The sequence below is a fragment of the Mirounga angustirostris genome, unplaced genomic scaffold (assembly GCF_029215605.1).
Source record: "Mirounga angustirostris isolate CCGP_5_RB_7025 unplaced genomic scaffold, mMirAng1.0.hap1 SCAF_9, whole genome shotgun sequence".
Lineage (NCBI taxonomy): Eukaryota > Metazoa > Chordata > Mammalia > Carnivora > Phocidae > Mirounga > Mirounga angustirostris.
The window spans coordinates 71,707,914-71,730,148 of NW_026991717.1; the positions used below are offsets into that span (position 1 = coordinate 71,707,914).

The following is a 22,235-nucleotide window of genomic DNA, read 5'->3' on the forward strand; positions in this document are numbered from 1 at the left end:
TTCTTTCTGCGGCCACTAGTGATACCCCGCACCCTCGTTTCCCAGTAGGCTGTCAGCCTTTCTCTTCAGGAGATGCAAGGACACAGGGATGGGCAGATCCATCGCTTTCCTCCTGCTTCTTGATTTCCTCAGCCTTCCCAAGATGATTACGCCAGAAGAACTGTGATGTTCTTAACTGGAAAATTAGGACAATTTCAGAAAGAAATTATGATGGTGGAGAGATAAAAATTGAACATCTAGGTAGCCTGCATTTTTCCTTTCACTGGGCAAAGAAAAGTACCTCAAGACTTGGATCTTCATGGGTCCTCCCCTCCATTCCTGACCTGCCAGTGGACTGAGTGAGGCTCTAGCTTCTGGAGTTTTTAAAAATTATTTATTTTTTTAAATTATTTTTTATTATAAAGATTTTAAGTAATCTCTACACCCAACGTGGGGCTCAAACTTACAACCCTGAGATCAAGAGTCACATGCTCCACCGACTGAGCCAGCCCGGTACCCCAACCTTCTAAAGTCTTTAAATCCAGTTTTTCACCAGTGAGAGCTGTGGGCTTGCTGGTTCCTCCACCTTGATCTATTAAGTAAACACATCTCTCAGGGTTATTTATTAATCATTATTAATTAATTAAATCAACACAATCTGAATCCATACTGAAAATATACTATTGTAACCGAACCCAGGTGAGTTTGCTCCTTGGTGTGTCATAGATACACCAGGTGGAGTTGTCACACCAAGTAAACTATTTGCAGCAAATAAGGAGATCACCAGGAATAACTTCCAAATCAGTGACACCCGGAGCAAGGGTGAACAGGATCCTTTTATTTAGAGTTAGGGTGAATATTTAGATAAGGAAGCCCTGACATCATATGTAGAGGAGGGCATAAGGCCAGGCATGCCCCTTAAGGAAACATTCCGGTACATATGTTGTATATTATGTAAATGAGGCTTGTGCTCCTACGGGGTGGAGATTTTAGTATTATAATGAGCTAAAGGTAGTTGTAGGTCATCCTAGAGGTCACTCCATTGTCCATCTGCATAGGCATGAGTTTTGGGTGTTACGCTCAAACTGGTCTGGGTGGTCTGGACAGTTTGGAGGACTTGCCAGGGTAGCTGTTATCACTTGAGGCGTGGTTCCTGTTTCCATTTGCCTGAGTTAAGAGATATGCTGGAAAAGCAGAGCTTAAGGAAAACTGTGGGACACAGGCCAGTGAGTACAGGCCAGTGGGCAATAAAGGTCAGGTCTTGGGGTCTAGCTGGAGACACTATTTCCCTTTCAGCAAAGCTCTGGGCCTTATCCTGACTCAAGGAATGTATGACACCTTCTTACTCTTCTGGGAGGGCGCGGTGGCATTGTAGAAACACCTTGTAACTTTAGTATCTGACTTTTAGTCACAGTGGGTGCCAGGCTGGACAAAAGTCTTGATTCAGAGTCTCTCTGAGGGGAAGGGTGTGGGATTGGTCTGAAAGAGTGGTTTGCGATTCCCACCCATGTATCAGCAGATCTAAGCCACACCTAATTATCTTCTTCCATAAAGTAGTTCTGCCCTCCAACCTTACCTCCCCTGTAGAAGGCGCTCTTGTTCTATTAATTAATCAGGCTTTACTTTCGCTTTCTTTCTTAAAAACAAAAACAAGGGTGCCTGGGTGCTCAGTCAGTTAAGCATCTGCCTTTGGCTGGGGTCATGATCCCTACGTGCTGGGGTCATGATCCCTGCATCCTGGGGTTGAGCCCTGCATCTGGCTCCCTGCTCAGTGGGGGTCTGCTTCTCCCTCTCCCTCTATGCTCTCTCTCTCAAGTAAATAAACAAAATCTTAAAAAAAAAAAAAAAAGAAATATTCCTTTGATTTCCACAGGCACTCCCTGGTCCAGATCTTTAGCACTTGACTCTGGAGAATCACCTTTAACCCACTTACCCCCATTTATTCACTTTCTGATTACCCTTCACCACCACCTTGGTTCCCTCTTCCGTCCTACAAACTGTATCTTAAATGTCACTTGCATCACGTCCCTCCTCTGTCCCACATATCTTAGTGGCTCTCAAATTGCTACTACAATAGTAGTATTCACTCATTCCTGATGCCTCATTCTTACCAAATAGCCTTATCTCCCCCAGCCTGTTCCTCCCTCTGCAGCAATTTGGCCAGGCTCCTCCTGGGTCCCACATTCCCTCCCAACTCTCCCTCCTCCTGTCCCTCCCTGACTCCTCCAGCCTCTGTGGGAAGCTGCAGTACCTTTAGTATTCTGGCCATAATCTAACATGGAACATTTTCTTTTCGTTTTTTTTTAAATACAAGGGTTGTTTTGTTTTGTTTTTTTTTAAGATTTTATTTATTCATTTGACACCGAGAGAAAGACAATGAGAGAGGGAACACAAGCAGGGGAGAAGTAGACTCCCCACTGAGCAGGGAGCCCGATGTGGGGCTCGATCCCAGGACCCCGGGATCATGACCTGAGCTGAAGGCAGACGCCATAACTGACTGAGCCACCCAGGCGCCGCTAACATGGAACATTTTCTGCTGCTTTTTACAATGTGTATTAGTTTTGTCTCTCTAACTAGTCATTCCAGTCAGAGGGGAGGTCAAGACTTCTCTGCATCTTCAAAATGCCACTTATCTGGGCACAGTGCTGAACACACTGTACGTTCTCAATTAACACTTTGCCCATTAGACTTTCTACTTGCAGGCAAGTCACCCCTGACCTCTCCTTTCTCTGTATTGGCACAGCACGTTGTTATACCTGGAGTATACCATTTATTATAGTTTACCCCCCCCCTTTTTCTTTTAAAGATTTTATTTGTTTAAGAGAGAGGGAGAGAAAGAGCCAGAGCACAAGCAGTGGGTAGGGGCAGAGGGACAGAGAGAGAAACTCCCAGGATCCTGAGCCAAAGGCAAACACTTAACCAACTGAGCCACCCAGGTGCCCCTATCGTTTACCTTTTATCAAAAGTGGAGCCCACTGTGGTGAGTATGGTGAATGCTGTGAATTGTGTAAGACTGACGAATCACAGACCTGTACCTCTGAAACAAATAATACATTATATGTTAATAAAAAAAAAAGATGGAGCCCATACCTGTTTCTTGGACTGCATTGGGAGTTCCTCAGGCATAGAGACCACATTGCATTTGTTTTGCACTGTTCATAGCATTTAGCACAGTGCTATAGTAAGAAGAAGCTCAATACCTTTTTTCCTCAGCATGAGTATTTTTATATAATGGAGGGAAAACAGACCGCATATTTTTTTAAAGATTTTTAATAAATTTTTTAAATTAAAAAAATTTTTTTTTAAAGATCTATTTATTTATTTGAGAGAGAGAGAAAGAGAGACAGAGAAAGCCCAAACGGGGAGAGGCAGAGGCAGAGGGAGAGGGAGAAGCAGACTCCTCATTGAGCTGACAGCCTGACGTACGGCTCGATCCCAGGATCTGGAGATCATGACCTGAGCAGAAGGCAGACGCTCAACCATCTGAACCACCCAGGTGCCCCAAGATTGATTGATTGATTGATTGATTGATTGATTGATTGATTTTTAAAGATTTTATTTATTTATTTGAGAGAGAGAATGAGAGACAGAGAGCATGAGAGGGAGGAGGGTCAGAGGGAGAAGCAGACTCCCTGCCAAGCAGGGAGCCCAATGCGGGACTCGATCCTGGGACTCCAGGATCATGACCTGAGCCGAAGGCAGCCGCTTAACCAACTGAGCCACCCAGGCGCCCCCCCAAGATTTTTTAAAAAATTTATTCATTTGAGAGAGAGAGAGACAGAGAGAGAGAGACAGAGAGAGCATAAGTGGGGGAGCTGCAGGCAGAGGGAGAGGGAGAAGCAGGCTCCCTGCTGAGCTGGGAGCCCGACCCTGACCCTGGGCTTGATCCCAGGGGCTTGATCCCAGTACCTAGAAATCACGACTTGAGTGGAAGGTAGACGCTTAACCATCTGAACCACCCAGGTGCCCCAAGGCCTCATTTTTTTTTTAAAGATTTTATTTATTTATTTGACAGAGAGAGACAGCGAGAGAGGGAACACAAGCAGGGGGAGCGGGAGAGGGAGAAGCAGGCCTCCCGCTGAGCAGGGAGCCCGATGCGGGGCTTGATCCCAGGATCCTGGGATCATGACCTGAGCGGAAGGCAGACGCTTAACCGACTGAGCCACGTGGGAGCCCTGACCACATATTTTTTTAAGTAGGCTCCACACCCAAGGTGGGGCTTGAACTCATGACCCTGAGATCAAGAGCACATGCTCTACTGACTGAGCCAGCCAGGCACCCCTGAAGTCTTTTCTTTTCTTTCTTTCTTTCTTTTTTTTTTAATATTTTATTTTTTGACACAGAGAGACACAGCGAGACAGGGAACACAAGCAGGGGGAGTGGGAGAGGGAGAAGCAGGCTTCCCGCTGAGCAGGGAGCCAGATGTGGGGGCTCGATCCCAGGACCCTGGGATCATGACCTGAGCCGAAGGCAGTTGCTTAACCAACTGAGCCACCCAGGTGCCCCTATATCCCTTACTCTATGCCAAGCACTATTCTAAGTGTTTTTGCTCATTTAACATTTTACAACAAGCTTATGAGCCAGGGTGGGACTAGGGGTGAGGCAAGAGAGCCATCTGAGGCACTGACTCAGGGTCACACACGTGCACATTGGTGCCCTAGCTGCTTCTCTTGCTCCATCCTAGACCTGGCCCTGCTTATGAAGAAGTTATTATCTACATCCATTTTTTCCAATGAGTAAACCGAGGCACTGAGAGATTAAGTAACTTGCCTAAAGTCACACAAGTGGCCAGTGGCAGAACTGGGATTTGAATCTTAGCAGTCCTAGAACCCAATCTGCTCTTACCTAGTCCCCTACACTTGTCTTTTAAAGTGTTAGGTTGGGGCATGTGACTCTTGATCTTGGGATTGTAAATTTGAGTTCCACATTGGGTGTAGAGATTATTTAAAATTAAATCTCTAGGGGCAACTGGGTGGTTCAGTCGGTTAAGCATCTGCCTTTGGCTCAGGTCATGACCCCAGAGTCCTGGGATCGAGTCCTGTATCAGGGTCCCTGCTCAGTGGGAAGCCTGCTTCTCCCTCTCCTTCTGACCCTCCCCTCTGCTCCTGCTCTCTCTCTAATGAATAAATAAAAAAATCTTTAAAAAAATAAAATCTTAAAAAAAGTTTTTAAGGGCTAGGTTAATTTTAACCTAGTCAAATGTTCATATTATGGACACAATTAAATAGAGTATAAACTGTGGATCCATATAGACTGGAAATATGTGCCTGAAGAGACTTGGAAAAGATAAATATATCATGGAACGTGGGCGTAACAAGGGGAGGCAGGCTGGAATGTGTCTGTGACTAAGGAAACAGACTTAAATTATGTGATTGCACAGTCATCTGCCTGAAGAAAAACTTCATAAACATAAGGGGGGTGGCCTTGGAGCCTAAGGGAAAGGGGTCAGCGATCAAGACTCTGAGGTACTCTCTGAAGAGAGGAGCTGTGGCTACTCACCAGGCTCCACCTGGATCTGGGTAAACCGGCCTGTTGTGGGCTGAGGTGGGTCCTATCCAAATTCATACATTGAAGCCCTAACCCCAATATCTGTATTTGGGAGATAGGGCCTTTAAGGAGAGAGCAACATTATTAATGACAGCCAGAGAGTGGAGACAGACGAAGTCATCATCAACCAGTGAAGGGATAAACAAAATGTGGCATAACCACACAAAGGAATATTATACAACCTTAAAAATCCTTAAAAAGGAATGGAATTCTGATACATGCTATAACGTGGATGAAGCCTAAAGACATTATGCTAAGTGGAAAATACTCAGGACAAATTATAGGATTCCACTTACATGAGGTACCTAGAATAGGCAAATTACTTAATTATATGACACAATTCTGTATATTTCTTTTTTTAAATTTTTTTTAAAAAGATTTTATTTATTTATTTGACAGAGAGAGACACAGCAAGAGAAGGAACACAAGCAGGGGGAGTGGGAGAAGGAGAAGCAGGCTTCCCACAGAGCAGGGAGCCCGATGCGGGGTTCGATTCCAGGACCCTGGAATCATGACCTGAGCCAAAGGCAGACGCTTAACGACTGAGCCACCCAGGTGCCCCACAATTCTGTATATTTCAAGCCTTGACTTTCCTTTACCACCCCACATACTTTTTATTTCTAGGTAAATAGCTTCTCTTTTCTTTTCTTTTTTTTTTTAAGATTTTATTTTTAAGTAATCTCAATACCCAGTGTGGGGTTTGAACTCATAACCCTGAGATCAAGGGTTGCATGCTCCACCGACTGAGCCAGCCAGCCACCCCTAGGTAAATAGGTCTTTACTTCAGTGTTCTATACCATAGTCTGGGAATAATGGTCCCTGCCCATTGGCCTGTGGTAGATCAGGTGGGCCCTGTATCACGTGAGAAGTTCTGGAACATGGAAGGAGGAGGCCCAGAAGAGCTGAGAGGTCAGGCTGCTAATAGTCAACAAGCAGAGAAACAAAGACAGGGGCCCACCCCAGGAGAATGACATAGGTTGCCCAAGTCAGGCAAAGAGTTCTAGAGTGTGGTTCCAGGGCAAACATTCAGAAAAGAAAGCCATGGATGGAGGGAAGAGAGGTCTCTGAGTGTCAGTATCTTAAGTCATAATAGCCAGGAGGCTATTAGGGTAGTTGCCAACATCACTAGCCTCCTGTTTCTTCCTTCAGAGCTCAGGCCCTGCCCTTTTGCTTTACAGGCCCCTCAGGCCCTCCTCACTTCTTTCTTGCTGTTCTCTCTTTTCTGGAAAACTATGGACAGTATTTTCCCTAGAACCTTTGATTACTAGGCCCTCTGGTCAGAGAAGCTCAAGGCTACTTAGGGGGATTGGAGTCTGGGAGAGAGCACAGGCGGTGGAAGTTGTCTTGTTGCTCGTGCTGACTCCAAACAGGTGGAGGAGGGGTTTTTGCTGTTGTAGTTGTAATGTGTCCTTCAGAGCTGCCTAGCTCTTCCGTGGAGGGAACAGGGACCCCTTCTCTTTATACCTTTTGGCAAAGAGAGGTCCAGGGAGTGGAGACAAAGTGGCCTTGGAGGTCCAGCATCCAGCCTCTTTCCCTTGGCTTCTCTTCACATTTCAGACTGTGTGAGGCCTTCTATCCACAGGAAACATCTGTTCTTTTTTTATTATTAAGTTTTAATTTTAATTCCAGGATAGTTAACATACAGTGTTACATTAGTTTCAGGTGTACAATACAGTGATTCAGCAGGAAAATTCCGCTCTTGATGTTTAGTTTCATTAAATGGAGCATAGAAAGACGTCTGCTTTGGATGTCAGGCCAGTCTCAGCATCTTGCAGCATCAGAAAGTGATGGGTCAGTACCCAAGTTACTCAGCCCCATCCCGTCCAGCCCCAACCCCCTACAGCTAGGTGCTGTAACAACACAGCCTAAGAGGAGAGAGGCTCTAAAACCTCTCCGGGCACAGAATCGCCAGGACCTAACTCTTCAGGAGGGTCAGCCTAGAGCTGGGTAAAGGAGCACACATAGGGTGGAGACTGGGTATGTGGTGTGTTTCACCGGAGGGGGAGAGGTAGCTGTGGTGACCGTTGGTCGGCTCCAGAGAGAAGAGTGGGAAAATAGGAGTGTGGGAGGGGCCAAGTGAGGCTCTTACAAGTAAGGCAGACTAAACACAAGAGAAAGGGGACATTGGTGAAGCTTTCCTTTTGTACAGACATGGAGCAGGTCTCCAATGGAAGGGCTTCGTATTTGTGGCTAATATAGGGGCCAGTAGATTAAACTAAATTGAACTTGAGCAGAGACTTTTCCTTGCCTCCAAAAGTTCTAAGGTTTGGGTTCAGCTCCACGATGTTGTGTGACTGTGGGCAATTCATTTAACCTGTTTGAAAAGTCAGTTATTAAAAACGGGGTTACTAAAATGACTGCCTTACCTCACAGAGAGGGTAATGACCTTGTATAAGTGGGAGGTCTTTGTAAACTCTAGAGCCTTGTTATTTGAAGTTTGGTCTATGGACCAACAGCATCAAAGTTACCCAGGAGCTTGTTAGAAATGAAAATTTCAGGTCTCATTCCAAATATATGGAACCACAATCTGCATTTTAACAAGATCCCCAGATATTTATATGCATATTAAACTTTTAAAAGCATCACTATAAAATACTCTATAAATTAGTTTACTGCTTGAGGGAGAACCAAATATCACTTGGGGTTCAATTTTGCTCTCTTATAAAAGACCATAAGGGAGTGGGAGGTGCCCACCTCTTTGAGCAACAGATCCCTCTACCCCAATTTCTTTAATAAGTATAGTGTTAAGAAGGATGATTTTTTTTTAAGATTTTATTTATTTGCGAGAGAGAGAATGAGAGACAGAGAGCATGAGAGGGAAGAGGGCAGAGGGAGAAGCAGACTCCCTGCTGAGCAGGGAGTCCGATGCGGGACTCGATCCCGGGACTCCAGGATCATGACCTGAGCCGAAGGCAGTTGCTTAACCAACTGAGCCACCCAGGCGCCCCAAGAAGGATGATTTTTTAAAAAAGATTTTATTTATTTATTTGAGAGAGAGAGCTTGTGTGTGAGAGAGAGAGAGAGCACGAGCGGGGGGAAGGAGGAAGGGGACAAGGAGAAGCAGACTGCTGAGCATGGAGCCTGATGTGGGGCTCAATCCCAGGACCCTGGGATCATGACCCAAGCTGAAGGCAGAAGCTTAACTGACTGAGCCACCCAGGTGCCCCTTAAGAAGGATGATTAAGAATGTCCTAGAAGGAACTAGAGGGTATTAGGTTAAGTGAAATAAGTCAGTCAGAGAAAGAGAAATACTATATGATTTCACTTATATGTGGAATTTAAGAAACAAAACAGAGGAACATAGGGGAAGGGAAGGAAAAATAAAATAAGATGAAAATAGAGAGGGAGGTAAACCATAAGAGATGCTGAACTCTAGGGAACAAACTGAGGATTGCTGGAGGGGAGGTGGATGGGGGGAAGGGATAACTGGGTGATGGGCATTAAGGAGGACACATGATGTAATGAGCACTGGGTGTTACATGCAACTGATGAATCACTGAATTCTACTCCTGAAACTAATAATACAATATACATTAACAAAATTGAATTTAAATAAATAATTAAGGAAAAAAAAAAAAAAGAATGCCCTGGGCCTAGCAGTGGGATAGGAGGAAATGAAGGAAGGAAGACCTGGAGAGAAGAGAAAGAAGATGAACATTGGAAGGAGGATCACCTAAAATGATTTTCTGGGATGAGTGCAGGGGAGTGTTCTCAGAGACAAGTAGAGAGCATCTGTAAACCTGTGGGGGGGTGGGGGAGGCTTTGAGTGCACGAAGATTTGGTGTTCTGGGCTAGGAGACAGGTTTCTCTTTTTTGCTACCTGTTTCCTTTTTCTCAAAGAAAATGTGCTTCTGACCTGGATACTCCTCTTGCTTCTCCTGATGGACCAGCCGGGCTTCTCTGAGGCCCACAGCTTCCTTCGTCAGCATGCTGACAGGCTCAAAGCCAAGCTCACTGCCAAGTACAAATGTTGCAATGATGAAGGCTCCAGGGCTGCCTGCTGAGAAGAGCTGTAAGAGCGTGTGTTCCCCATCACAAGGCACCTCTGCGAGGGCCCGACTGTGAGATGTGAGAGGAAGCCTGACTTTTACAGGTGCCTGTTCAGCATCTTCTAAGCCACTCAATGCCATCTCTAGCCAGAGGTTTGCCCCCGCACCGTCACTACTTTGGCATTACCTTCTGGAGGGATGTGAGCATGGTCTGTGTGGGGAAACAGCCAATTTGCTTGGAAGAATAGTCTCTGTGCCCTCTCAGCAAGGGTGTGGGCTTGTGCTGCTCCACGCCCCTCCCCCCATTCCCACTCAGTCCTGGCTGGGTTGGATCCTCCTGCAGAGCCTGGAGTGCCTCACTGTTCCCTAGGTCCTAGCCCCTGACCCCTACTCTCACCATCTGTCCTGTGGATATTTGTTAGGGGTAGAGGGGAGCTGGGCTTGTCATGAGCCCCCTTTGGGACCATTAGTGCTTGTCTTAATTTGCCTTGTCCTGCCTGGAGACAGCGTGTTGATATGAAATACTTTCCTGAGTTTTGGCCCCTTTTCTCCTTAAGATGTCACTCCCTAGGTCGGAAGAGAAGGTCAGAGGGAGGTTTGTGAGCCTGGTGTAGGCAGTTATACCCCAAGGATCTGCTGAGCCCATGAGCCCATTTTCCCACCTGCTGCTTTTTTTTTTTTAAGATTTTATTTATTTATTTGAGAGAGAGCGAGAGAAAGAGTGAGAGAACACAAGCAGGGGGAGTGGCAGGCAGAGGGAGAAGAAGATTCCCTGCTAAGCAGGGAGCCCGATGTGGGACTCGATCCCAGGACCCTGGGATCATGACCTGAGCTGAAGGCAGACGCTTAACCGACTGAGCCACCCAGGCGCCCCCACCTGCTGCTTTAATAAAACTCTCAAGGGCACTGACCGTGAATGGCTCTGAGTGTTTGGGTTGCTGCAACCTTCTCATCTGAGGGCAGGGACAGGGGGCAGTAACAGAGAGGGGATGCCGGGGAAACCTTCCTTTATAGAAACAAATCCCAAAGCTGTCAAAAACAGCAGCGGGTAGGAGTCTCACTGTCAGGAGATGGGAACGACATGGACCCACTCCAAGTGGCACGGTCCCTTCTCAGACACCCCTCCTGCTGCCACAGCCCCTCTAAGCTGTGCTGCTTTGAAGACCTGTCTTGTGGCTGAGCAGAAGATGCAAAGAAATGTTGAAAAGACCAAACTGGTTACTAACAGAACAGGAAAATTAACCCAGAGCATATAATTAGCATAAAGCTTACAAAGTACAGATTCTCTAAGTTGTTCCATTCTACTGAGATACTTAAACTCTGGTCCAAAGGGATGAGGAAAAATACCCAACACATCTACTGAACATCCTCAGCATGCCAGAAATGTGTTCTACATGGAGGCGACTATACTGTGGAAGGGGCAGGAAAGGTGAGCGAGGACGGAAGATGTCTGCCCTGTATTTTATCTCCTCTAAAGAGCTTTCAGCTTTTAGAATCAATTCCTTTCTACCTCAGTGTAACATTCAAAATGTTTATCCTATCATTTCTACATTGTGTGGTCTTTTGGTTACTAGAGTTCTCACAAGGAAATTGGCAAGGAAAAATTTAGGTCCCATGAGTTCATTTTTTTTTTTATTATTCATTTATTTATTTTTTAAATAATCTCTACACTCAATGTGGGGCTCAAACTCATGACCCTGAGCTCAAGAGTTGCACACTACACCTACTGAGCCAGGCAGGAGCACCCCCATGAGTTCATTTTTAAATTTCAGCCTAAGGAGGGCAGAGTCTTTGCTGTTTGGCTCACTTTCTTTTGTCCTTTAAGTAGGAATTGCTTTTCTATAAGAGGAAAAATAAATCTAGATTCTTATTGCACACTATATGCAAAAATAAATTTCAGATGAAATAAAGATTAAAAAACAAAAAAACTATAAAAATGTTAGAAGAAAATTTAGGACACTAGAAAATCTTGGGGTTGGGATAAGCTTACAGAGAAGCCCAGAATCCATAAAGAAAAACATTACTGCACAAAAATAAAAATTTTGGAATGAAAAGAAGACAGAATAAACACGAACAAATGGTACATTTGGAAGAAAATATTTGTAGTCATATGAAGAGATGACTTTTTAATATGCAAAGATCTCTTATGAATTGATAGGAAAAAGTCAACAACTCAATAGAAAAGTAGGCACATGATATAAACAAATGATAGAAGAAGAATTCTGAATGGTAAGTAAATATAATAAAGGATACCCAATTTCTCTATTAGTCAGAGAAATTAAAACAAAATGAGCTGCCCAACAGACTGGCAAAAATTAGTTGATATGATCTAGTATAGGTGAGAATGGGCATTTATTCATATACACACAAACACACACATTATATATTATATATAGTTGGTATATACAATATATTATTATATTGTATTTATTCAACACAATGAATTAGGAGCATGAATTGTTACAACTTTGAGGGGCAGTAACACCTTAATATCTTCTAATATTAAAAGTATTGTATTATTGTATTATAATAATATTGTATTATAATAATAAAAACTTGCTGGGACGCCTGGGTGGCTCAGTCATTAAGCGTCTGCCTTCTGCTCAGGTCATGATCCCAGGGTCCTGGGATCGAGCCCCGCCTTGGGCTCCCTGCTCCGGGGGAAGCCTGCTTCTCCCTCTCCCACTCCCCCTGCTTGTGTTCCCTCTCTCTCTGTGTCTCTCTCTGTCAAATAAATAAATAAAATCTTAAAAAAAAAAATAGTAAAAACTTGCTAAGAGACTAGATCTTAATTATTCTAACCACTAAAGATAAATGATAATTATGTGACATTATAGAGGGGCTAATTATTACTGCAATGGCAATCATATAATATATAAATATATCAAATCAATATGTTGTACACCTAAAATTTACACAACGTTATATATGAACTATATTTCAGTTACCTGTCCCCCCCAGCCTCCCCCAAAACCCACATGTATTAATTATGGTTATATGAGTGTTCTGTGCAAGCTACTTTGACAAGAGTGTTACTTTAGGGAATGAATGTAATAGCTCTCCTTAAAAACACGTGTAGGGGTGCCTGGGTGGCTCAGTCAGTTAAGCGTCTGACTTCAGCTCAGGTCATGATCTCAGGGTCCTGGGATCAAGCCCTGCACTGGGCTCTGTGCTCAGCAGGGAGTCCGCTTGAGATTCTCTCTCCCTCTGCCCCTCCCCCCACTTGTGCGTGCTCTCTCTCTCAAATAAATAAAATCTTTTTTCGACCAATAAATAAAATCTTAAAACTACCCCCCCAAAGCACATGTAATAAAGGTGTTTGTAAGAAAATAAAAGCTATGTGTCCCTTTTGATATTAAAAATTCAAACTTCTAAAATCTATTTATTTAGGGCGCCTGGGTGGCTCAGTTGGTTAGGCGACTGCCTTTGGCTCAGGTCATGATCCTGGAGTCCCGGGATCGAGTCCCACATCAGGCTCCCTGCTCAGCAGGGGGTCTGCTTCTCCCTCTGCCCTCTTCCCTCTCGTGCTCTCTGTCTCTCATTCTCTCTCTCTCAAATAAATAAAATAAAATCTTCAAAAAAAACCTATTTATTTAAAAAGTACTAATATCTGAAGGTACATGCATTTGGATATTTATTTCAGCTTTGTTTTTAGTGGCAAAACTCAAAACAATCTAAATATCCACCAAAGATGAATGATTAAATAAATTATAGAAACCCATTCTGAAGAATATTGTGCAGCTATTCAGAAAGAATGGGTTGGATCCATATATACTGACCTGAAGGAGTGTAGATTATATATTGTAATGTGGAGAAGAGGAAAAGAAATTGTAAAATAATGTGGCTAGTCTGATTCCAAATTTGAAAAGGAGAAAAGTCTATACATGCTTATTGGTATTTCTATACATTTCTGTAAACATAAAGGTTGCAACCAGTCTTTACCATAGTTACCTCAGGGGAGAGGGGGATTAATTTACTTAAAAAAACCTCTTTTGTGTTTTTAAATGTGTTACAAAGAGCATGTACTACTTTTTCTTTTTTTTTAAGATTTTATTTTTAAGTTAGCTCTATACTTAATGTGGGGATTGAACTCACAACCCTGAGATCAAGAGTCACATGCTCTATAGACTGAGACAGCCAGACACCCACAAGCATGTACTACTTTTGTAATTTAATATGCACAAATGTGAGGGACATTGAGAAGAGTAAAATAAAATAAAATCAGAGGGTGGATATGTTCATGAGTGTGGAACAAAGGAAGGTTGGCAGGGGTAAAGAAGGGCAAATAAGTTATGCAGAGGAAGAATAATTGGTCGCCTGGGTGGCGCAGTGGGTTAAGTGTCTGCTTTCTGCTTGGGTCATGATCCCAGGGTTCTGGGATTGAGTCCTGCTTTGGACTCCTTGCTGAGCTGGGAGCCTGCTTCCCCCTCTGCCTGCCCCGCTTGTACTTTCTCTCTCTCTCTCTGACAAATAAATAATAAAAAAAATCTTAAGAAAAAAACGAGAGGGCGCCTAGGTGGCTCAATAGGTTGGACGCCTGCCTTTGTTCATGGTCCCAGAGTCCTGGGATTGAGTCCTGCATTGGGCTCCCTGCTCGGCAGGGAGTCTGCTTCTCCCTCTGCCCCTCACCCCACTCTTGTGCTCTCTCTCACTCTCTCCCTTAAATAGATAAATAAGGTCTTAAAAAAAAAAAAAGAAAAAGAAGAAAGAGAGAGAAAAATCAAATAGAAAAAAATGACCCTGTGGGCGCCTGGGTGGTTCAGTTGGTTAAGCGTCTGCCTTCAGCTCAGGTCATGATCCCAGGGTCCTGGAATCGAGCCCCAGGTCGGGCTCCCTGCTCAGCGGGGAGTCTGTTTCTCCCTTTCCTTCTGACCTCTCCACCACTTGTGCTCTCTCTCTGTCAAATAAATAAAAATAAAATCTTAAAAAAAAAAGAAAAAGGGGCGCCTGGGTGGCTCAGTCGGTTAAGCGACTGCCTTCGGCTCAGGTCATGATCCTGGAGTCCTGGGATCGAGTCCCGCATTGGGCTCCCTGCTCAGCAGGGAGTCTGCTTCTCCCTCTGACCCTCCTCCCTCTCGTGCTCTCTGTCTCTCATTCTCTCTCTCGCAAAAAAAAAAAAAAAAGAAAGAAAAAGAAAAAGAAAAAAATGACCCTGTGGGTGCCCGGGTGGCTCAGTCGTTAAGCGTCTGCCTTCAACTCAGGTCATGATCCCAGGGTCCTGGAATCAAGCCCCAGGTCGGGCTCCCTGCTCAGCGGGGAGTCTGCCTCTCCCTTTCCTTCTGACTTCCCCACCACTTGTGCTCTCTCTCTCTCTCAAATAAATAAAAATAAAATCTTAAAAGAAAAAGAAAAAGAAAAAAATGACCCTGAAGGAAATAGAGATTCTGTAAACAGAAGAGAATGAAAAATAACTGGCAACTTAACTTTAATTAATACATTTAGAGAGACCAATGCATAAAACAAGGACAGTATGAGATGATACAGAATAATCAGAGAATAATAGTTCTTTTTTTTTAAGATTTTATTTATTCATTTTGAGAGAGAGAGACAGAGAGCATGTGTGAGCAGGGGGAGGGGCAGAGAGAAAGGGAGAAGGAGAGAATCTCTAGCAGACCCCTTGCTGAGTGTGGAGCCCAAGGTGGGGCTTAATTCCACCACTAGAAGATCATGACCTGAGCTGAAACCATGAGGCCAGTGCTTAACCAACTGAGCCACCCAGGCGCCCCTAATAAGAAATAGTTTTGTTTTGTTTATTTTAGGATTTTATTTATTTGAGAGAGAGAGTGAGTAAGAGACAGAAAGAGAGAGCAGGCGCATGAGCAGGGGGCAGTGGCAAAGGGTGAGGGAGCAGACTCCCCGATGAGCAGGGAGCCTGATGTGGGATTCGATCCCAGGACCCTGGGATCATGACCTGAGCCGAAGGCAGACACTTAACCGACTGAGCTACCCTGACGCCCCAAGAAATAGTTTTTAAAAATGAACATGTGATTGGTGAAATGAAAATTTTATTGGAAGGGGCCGATAAACTCAAGCAAATTGTTCAGGAGACAGAATAAAAAGTCACAGATGACAAATAGGAGTGAAAAAGATAGGATGACTCTTTTTTTTTTTTATTCTTATGTTAATCCCCATACATTACGTCATTAGTTTTAGATGAAGTGTTCCATGATTCATTGTTTGTGCATAACACCCAGTGCTCCATGCAGAATGTGCCCTCCTCAATACCCACCACCAGGCTAACCCATCCTCCCACCCCTTGATAGGATGACTCTTAGCAGTCCAACATTTTATTAATAGGTGTTCTAAGGAGAATAAAGAAAATAGAGAGGAGCAAATTATCAAGGATATAATAAAATAAAATTAAATTTCTCAGAGCTGAAGGGAGACCCAAAATTTCAAAATCAAAGTGTTTACTAAACTGGGAGCAGGAGAAATGAAATAAGATTTAGACACATTGTAAAATCTCAGAATATTGAAGATACAAAGGAGATAGTAAAAGCCTCCAGAGAGATTGCCAACAAGGTAATGAGAATTAGACTAGCATCAGAATTTAATTTTTACTATTATTATTTTTAAAAATTAAAAAAAATTTTAAATATTTATTTATTTATTTATTTATTTTAAAGATTTTATGTATTTGACAGAGAGAAAGAGCACAGGCAGGGGAAGTGGCAGGAAGAGGGAGAAGCAGGCTCCCCACTGAGCAGGGGGCCTGATGTGGGGCTCGATCCCAGGACCCCAGGATCACGACATGAGCCAAAAGCAGATGTTCAACCGACTGAGCCGCCCAGGTGCCCCTATTTTTTTATTTTTTTTTTATTTTTAAGTAATCTCTACACCCAACATGGGGCTTGAATTTACAACCCCAAGACCAAAGGTTGTAGTTTCTACCGACTGAGCCAGCTCGCGTCAGACTTTTAATTAGCAACACTGGATGCCAGATGACAACTAAAACAAGGTCTTCAAAGACAGCATTGATTTTCAGCTTAGAATTCCATACTCATCCAAATATTTAATTAAGTGTAAGGGCAGAATAAGGACATCTTTTTTTTTTTTTTTTAAATAAGCCCTATACCCAACGTGGAGCCTGAACGCAACATTCTAAGATCAAGAGTTCCTGGCTCTACCAACAGAGCCAGCCAGGTGCCCCAAAGACAATTTTATGTAGAGGCCACTTTTAGGCAAACAGGCTTGAGGGCTGGAATGTAGAAAGGGCCACAGCGACCCCCTGGCTAAATATAGACAGGCCCATCAGGCGCCCCACCTCAAAATCTCCAGAGGCCCTCACTGACCAATGGGCTACTTACAACCAGGCACAGTTACCAAAAACGGGAAAATTCCATACATCAAATCCTCCTCACTTCCCCCTTTAAAAACAGCCCCTACCTGGGGCGCCTCGCTACAGGCTCTCTGCTCAGTGGGAAGCTTGCTTCTCTGTCTCACAATCCGCCCCCCTTGTGTTCCTTCTCTTGCTATTTCTGTCAAATAAATAAATAAAATCTTTAAAAAAAACCCCAAAAAACAAGAGCCCCCACCCCCTGCCCCGCCTCTGCTGTCCTCCCTGCAGCATCCTCAAACTGTATTCAATAAACTATCTCCTTTGTTCTTTTTCTTTTTAAGTTTTTATTTATTTATTTGGCAGAGAGCGAGCAGGAGAACGCAAGAGGGAGAGGGAGAAGCAGGCCCCCTGTTGAGCAAGGAACCCGATGCGGGGCTGCATCCCAGGCCCCTGGGATCACGATCTGAGCCCAAGGCAGCCACTTAACCAACTGAGCCACCCAGGCGTCCCTGTCTCCTTTGTTCTTTTTTTTTTTTTTTTAAAGATTTATTTATTTATCTGAGAGAGCGAGAATGAGAGAGAGAGAGTACATGAGAGGGGGGAGGGTTAGAGGGAGAAGCAGGCTCCTCGCCGAGCAGGGAGCCCGATGCGGGACTCGATCCAGGGACTCCAGGATCATGACCTGAGCCGAAGGCAGTCGCTTAACCAACTGAGCCACCCAGGCGCCCCTCCTTTGTTCTGCATCAGGTGAATTCTTTCACCTCTCAGGCCATTGGCTTCCACCTGATCATTGCCCCACATTTGGGGGTCCCCATCCTCTCGGGAGAGACATCACATTTAGACACCACATTTTAGATGTTAGGATTCAGGAGTTTTACAATCTATATGCTGTTTCAAAGAAAGTTAGGTTCTAACATCCATTCTGTAAAAATGAACATGAAAAACAAAAAAACTGACACAGAATTCAGGTAACAGAGGATCCGATGCGTAAGAAAGACCCAGGATGAGAGCTGTGGCAGACCAGGAGAGCAACCAGGACAGCCTGAGAGGGAGGGTGGGGGACTCAAAGGGAGTTCTCTAGGGGAAAAAGAGAATTCCTTAGAATAGATAGAATGACTAAGAGTTTGTCAAAACTTGAGGATAAAGGAATGGAGAGCGAGAAGACAAGAAAGATAACCAACTAAAATGTGTAGTCATACATTCTTAACTGGCTATATGAGCAGTATTTACACAGTCATAATGTAATACTCTTTTTTTTTTTTAAAGATTTTATTTATTTATTTGAGAGAGAGAATGAGAGACAGAGAGCATGAGAGGGGGTAGTATCAGAGGGAGAAGCAGGCTCCCCGCTGAGCAGGGAGCCTGACGCGGGACTCGATCCCAGGACTCTGGGATCATGACCTGAGCCAAAGGCAGAGGCTCAACCGACTGAGCCACCCAGGCACCCCACTTACAGATCTTTTTAATGTTATTTGGTTAATTGTTAAGACAACAGGTATAATAGCATTGTGTTAAGCACCTGGGAAAATAGAAACAAGATGTACAATAGCCTTTAGAATTATTTTTGGTTTATGAGCTATAGATTTAAGTTTATTTTTGTAATTCATGGTTTAACCATTTTATTTATTAAATATTTTGAAAGATTAAGATATGTCATAAGTAATGTTCCAGTTTAAGGAGTTGATATCCAGTATATTGTTTGTTTTCTGAACAAAATATTGAGAAATTGTGTCAGTCAACTTCATCCAAGGGTAAATGGTTAGTTTCTGGTCTCCAATTAGGTGACCTTGAGTCCTTTGGAAATGAACATTTACATGACCAAACTATTGATTTTCTACTGTGCCCAAGAGACTTTGCTTTCTAGACATGATTTGATCACATGGATAAAGCAACCATCCAATATGAAAAGCTGCAGAATGAGGCAGAATCATAACAGGATAATATTGGAGGTGCTAAAGGGTTAAAACAAGAGATAATGCACAAAATTTACCCAAATTGATTAGGGCCCGGCCAACTTAATGAAAGTTTGTTAAGCTCACAAATCTAAATTGATATGCAGTACAAATTTGGTTACATTATTTTGGTGCCCTGATTAATTGCCTTATTTTCTTTTTTTAAAGATTTATTTATTTGAGAGAGAAAAAGAGAGAGAGAGAGAGCACATGCATGAGTGGGGGGGGAGGAGCAGAGGGAAAGAACTTTCAAGAGGCAGATGCCCACAGACTGAGCCATCCAGTGGAAAATTTAATATTGAACTTTACTTTTAGGCATGGGGGAATTTATTTTTTATTTTTATTTTTTATTATTTTTTTAAGATTTTACTTATTTATTTGACAGAGAGAGACACAGCGAGAGAGGGAAAACAAGCAGGGGGAGTGGGAGAGGGAGAAGCAGGCTTCCCGTGGAGCAGGGAGCCTGATGTGGGGCTCGATCCCAGGACCCTGGGATCATGACCTGAGCTGAAGGCAGACGCCTAACGACTGAGCCACCCAGGCACCCCTAGGCATGGGGGAATTTATTATTGAGACATTTGAAAAGACTTTATTGCCTTTTTGTGGAGAGGGATTGTTTAATTTTGTTCAGTTTGTGAAAGGACCAGTTTGTTATTTCTTCAGAAGGCAAGGTAGAGTAAGCACTTGAGTTCCTCCCCACATCACATAATGGCTTCAGGAAGTCCCCAGAGCCAGCCCGTTAACACGCACTCAGCAGGACATCCATAATTTCTCTTCGAACACTAGCTCCTGAGGTATATATCCAATTGGAACAGAACAGGAAAACATTCTCCCATCAAAAGCTCTATAGTCCATCTTAAGCTTGACCAATGTAAGCCTAGGAGCTGAAAAGCCCATTAGATGCTTTTGTTCTAGGAATCCTCTGAAAGTGTGCCAGCTTTTGTTATCTTCTGAGTGACTGTGGTCTCACTTTCTGTTGTTGGAGCAGCTGAGAGTTGTTTATCTGAAGGGGACACCAAGGAACTGCTAGAAAGTAGTATTTCACTTAAAACTGTGTTTGATCTTATTGTATGGATATTATATGGCTACATAAAAGAGAAAAACAAGAAGAAAAAATAAAAATCTCACTGAAATGTAAGCATTAGAATAAACTGTAGACACTTTCAAACCTTACTCTTCGTCCTGGGGGCTCCTATCATTCTCTTCAGGGCTAGCTTTACCTCTTGGTTCCGCAGCGTATAGATGAGGGGGTTGAGGAAAGGGGTGATGGCTGTGGGAAATAAGGCAGTTGCCCCATCCAGGGGGCTGTTGGTTTCAGGCCGAAGGTAGATGAAGGCACAGGGCACATAGTAGACAGTGACCACGGTTACATGGGCTCCACAGGTTGAAAAGGCCCGGCGCCGCCCATTATTTGTACGGATTCTTAGGATGGCCTGAGTGATCTGTACATAGGAGAGGAGGATCAGGGAGAAGCAAGTGGCAACCACCACTCCGATGTCCACAAAGGTCACCTGCTTGTTGACTGTTGTATCGGCACAGGCTAGCCTTAAAACTGCAGGGATGTCACAGAAGAAATAATCTACCTGGTTGGGCCCACAGTAGGGCAGGCGGAAGGTCAAGGTGGCCTGGATAGACCCATGGATGGAGCCAGCCACCCAAGCTCCAGCCACGAGGATGGTGCATAACCTGCCATTCATGAGCACAGGGTAGCGCAGGGGCCGGCATATTGCCAGGTACCTGTCGTAGGCCATCAAGGTGTAGAGGAAGCACTGGGTGCTGCCCAGGAAGTGATAGAAAAAGAGTTGAGCCACACAACCACCAAATGGGATGGGTTTAATGCCTAAAGTGAAGTTCATCATGAGGCGAGGGACAATGATGGTAGAGATGCCCATGTCAATGATGGCGAGAACACCAAGAAAGATGTACATGGGATGGGCATGGAGCTGCGGGTCCACCGAGACAGTGACTAGAATAAGCAGGTTTCCCAGCTGAGTCAAGATGTAGATTAGCAAAAAGAACACAAACAGGAACGTTCTTAGCCCGAGAGGGTAGGGAATTCCTGTGAGAATGAACTCAGTCAACAATGTGCTGTTGACTTTTTCCATCCTCTGGAGAGATCTTACCTAGAGAATGGACAAAACAAGAGTTAGCATGGAAGTGAGAGGGAAGTGAGGAAGAACTGGCACCCCAAAAAAATAAATCTTAAAAAAAATAAAGGAAGAGGGGCACCTGGGTGGCTCAGTCGTTAAGCGTCTGCCTTCGGCTCAGGTCATGATCCCAGGGTCCTGGGATCAAGCCCCACATCGGGCTCCCTGCTCTGCAGGAGGCTTGCTTCTCCCTCTCCCACTCCCCCTGCTTGTGTTCTCTCTCTCTCTGTCAAATAAATAAATAAAATCTTAAAAAAAAAAAAGAAAAGAAAATCATTGTTCCATCACATACACCTAACACTCCCATACCTTAAAAAAAAAAAAAAAAAGGAAGAGAATGCCCATGAGGCTGTAAACATATAAGTAAAGTTGTGGTTGGTACTTGGTGCTATGTATTTCAGTGTCTTTGTATATAATAATGTAGCCTTGGGATATGGTAAAGGAAGAGAGGAGAAAAGGAAGCAAAGAGGGATGCCTGTAGTGAGATGTCAGAGATGAGAGGAAAAGCAAGGATGACAGAGAGGAGGAGAAATGGCTAGAGTAGGGCTCTCAGTGTGGAGGAGTTATTTTAAATTTTGGGTCCAACCTCTTGATTGGCATTTCACCACCTGAAGAAAAAGGTTGATTAATGACCTTTTAAAACTCCCCTTAGTTGTATGATCCTCCAATATCTAAGCTCATGGCTTAAGGTAAAATGTTAAAGAAATTGAAATGGATAGATTGATTGATTTTGCTCTGGAATGATTCCTGTCACTCAGAAGGAAGGGAGAAAGATTAACAGAGAAGTCAGGAACTCTCTGATCAATGATTCCCTCTAACTTCACTCCTGTGCTCTGGCTCAAATGAATGTGAAGAGCAGGGAAGTGGCAACCTTGAGTAAGATGTCATGGACATGTGGTCCTGCTGCTGGCTGGAAACACTAAGTGTGAATATTGTAATGGAACTGGGTCATCAGTTTGCCTCTTAGTTCTGAGAACGTTTCACAGCTCCACTGGGTTTTCATTTCCTTATTGAGGTTCTGAGGATGGGGAATGAAACTCTGGACCCAATTCTGGAAAACTTACCAATAATGGGTAGTTCTACTCAATCCTTACATTAAACACCTAACTCTAAAATTTCTGTATCCATGCCCTGTCAAAGCTTAGCTCTTATTATTTAACGATCTCTTATAGTACTTTAAAAAGGCAGCAGTAAATCCTTCCACCCATGTCGTGGTTTTTTTTTTTTTTTCCTGAAGTGAATAGAATGGCAGTTGTGATTTAAAAAAAAATTTTTTTTAGTTGCAGGAAATCAGTGATGGTTGACCTTCAAAAAGTCGACCACAGAGCTCTTCTGGATGCCA

General features: G+C 43.8%; 1 protein-coding gene across 1 annotated transcript; it reads right to left on the reverse strand.

Annotated features, from left to right (window-relative positions):
* Positions 1 to 19,909: 19,909 nt before the first annotated feature.
* Positions 19,910 to 20,851, reverse strand: LOC123862383 (olfactory receptor 10G3). Its single transcript, XM_045901945.1, has one exon. The coding sequence runs from the start codon at positions 20,849 to 20,851 to the stop codon at positions 19,910 to 19,912; it is 942 nt and encodes a 313-aa protein (XP_045757901.1).
* Positions 20,852 to 22,235: the final 1,384 nt, after the last annotated feature.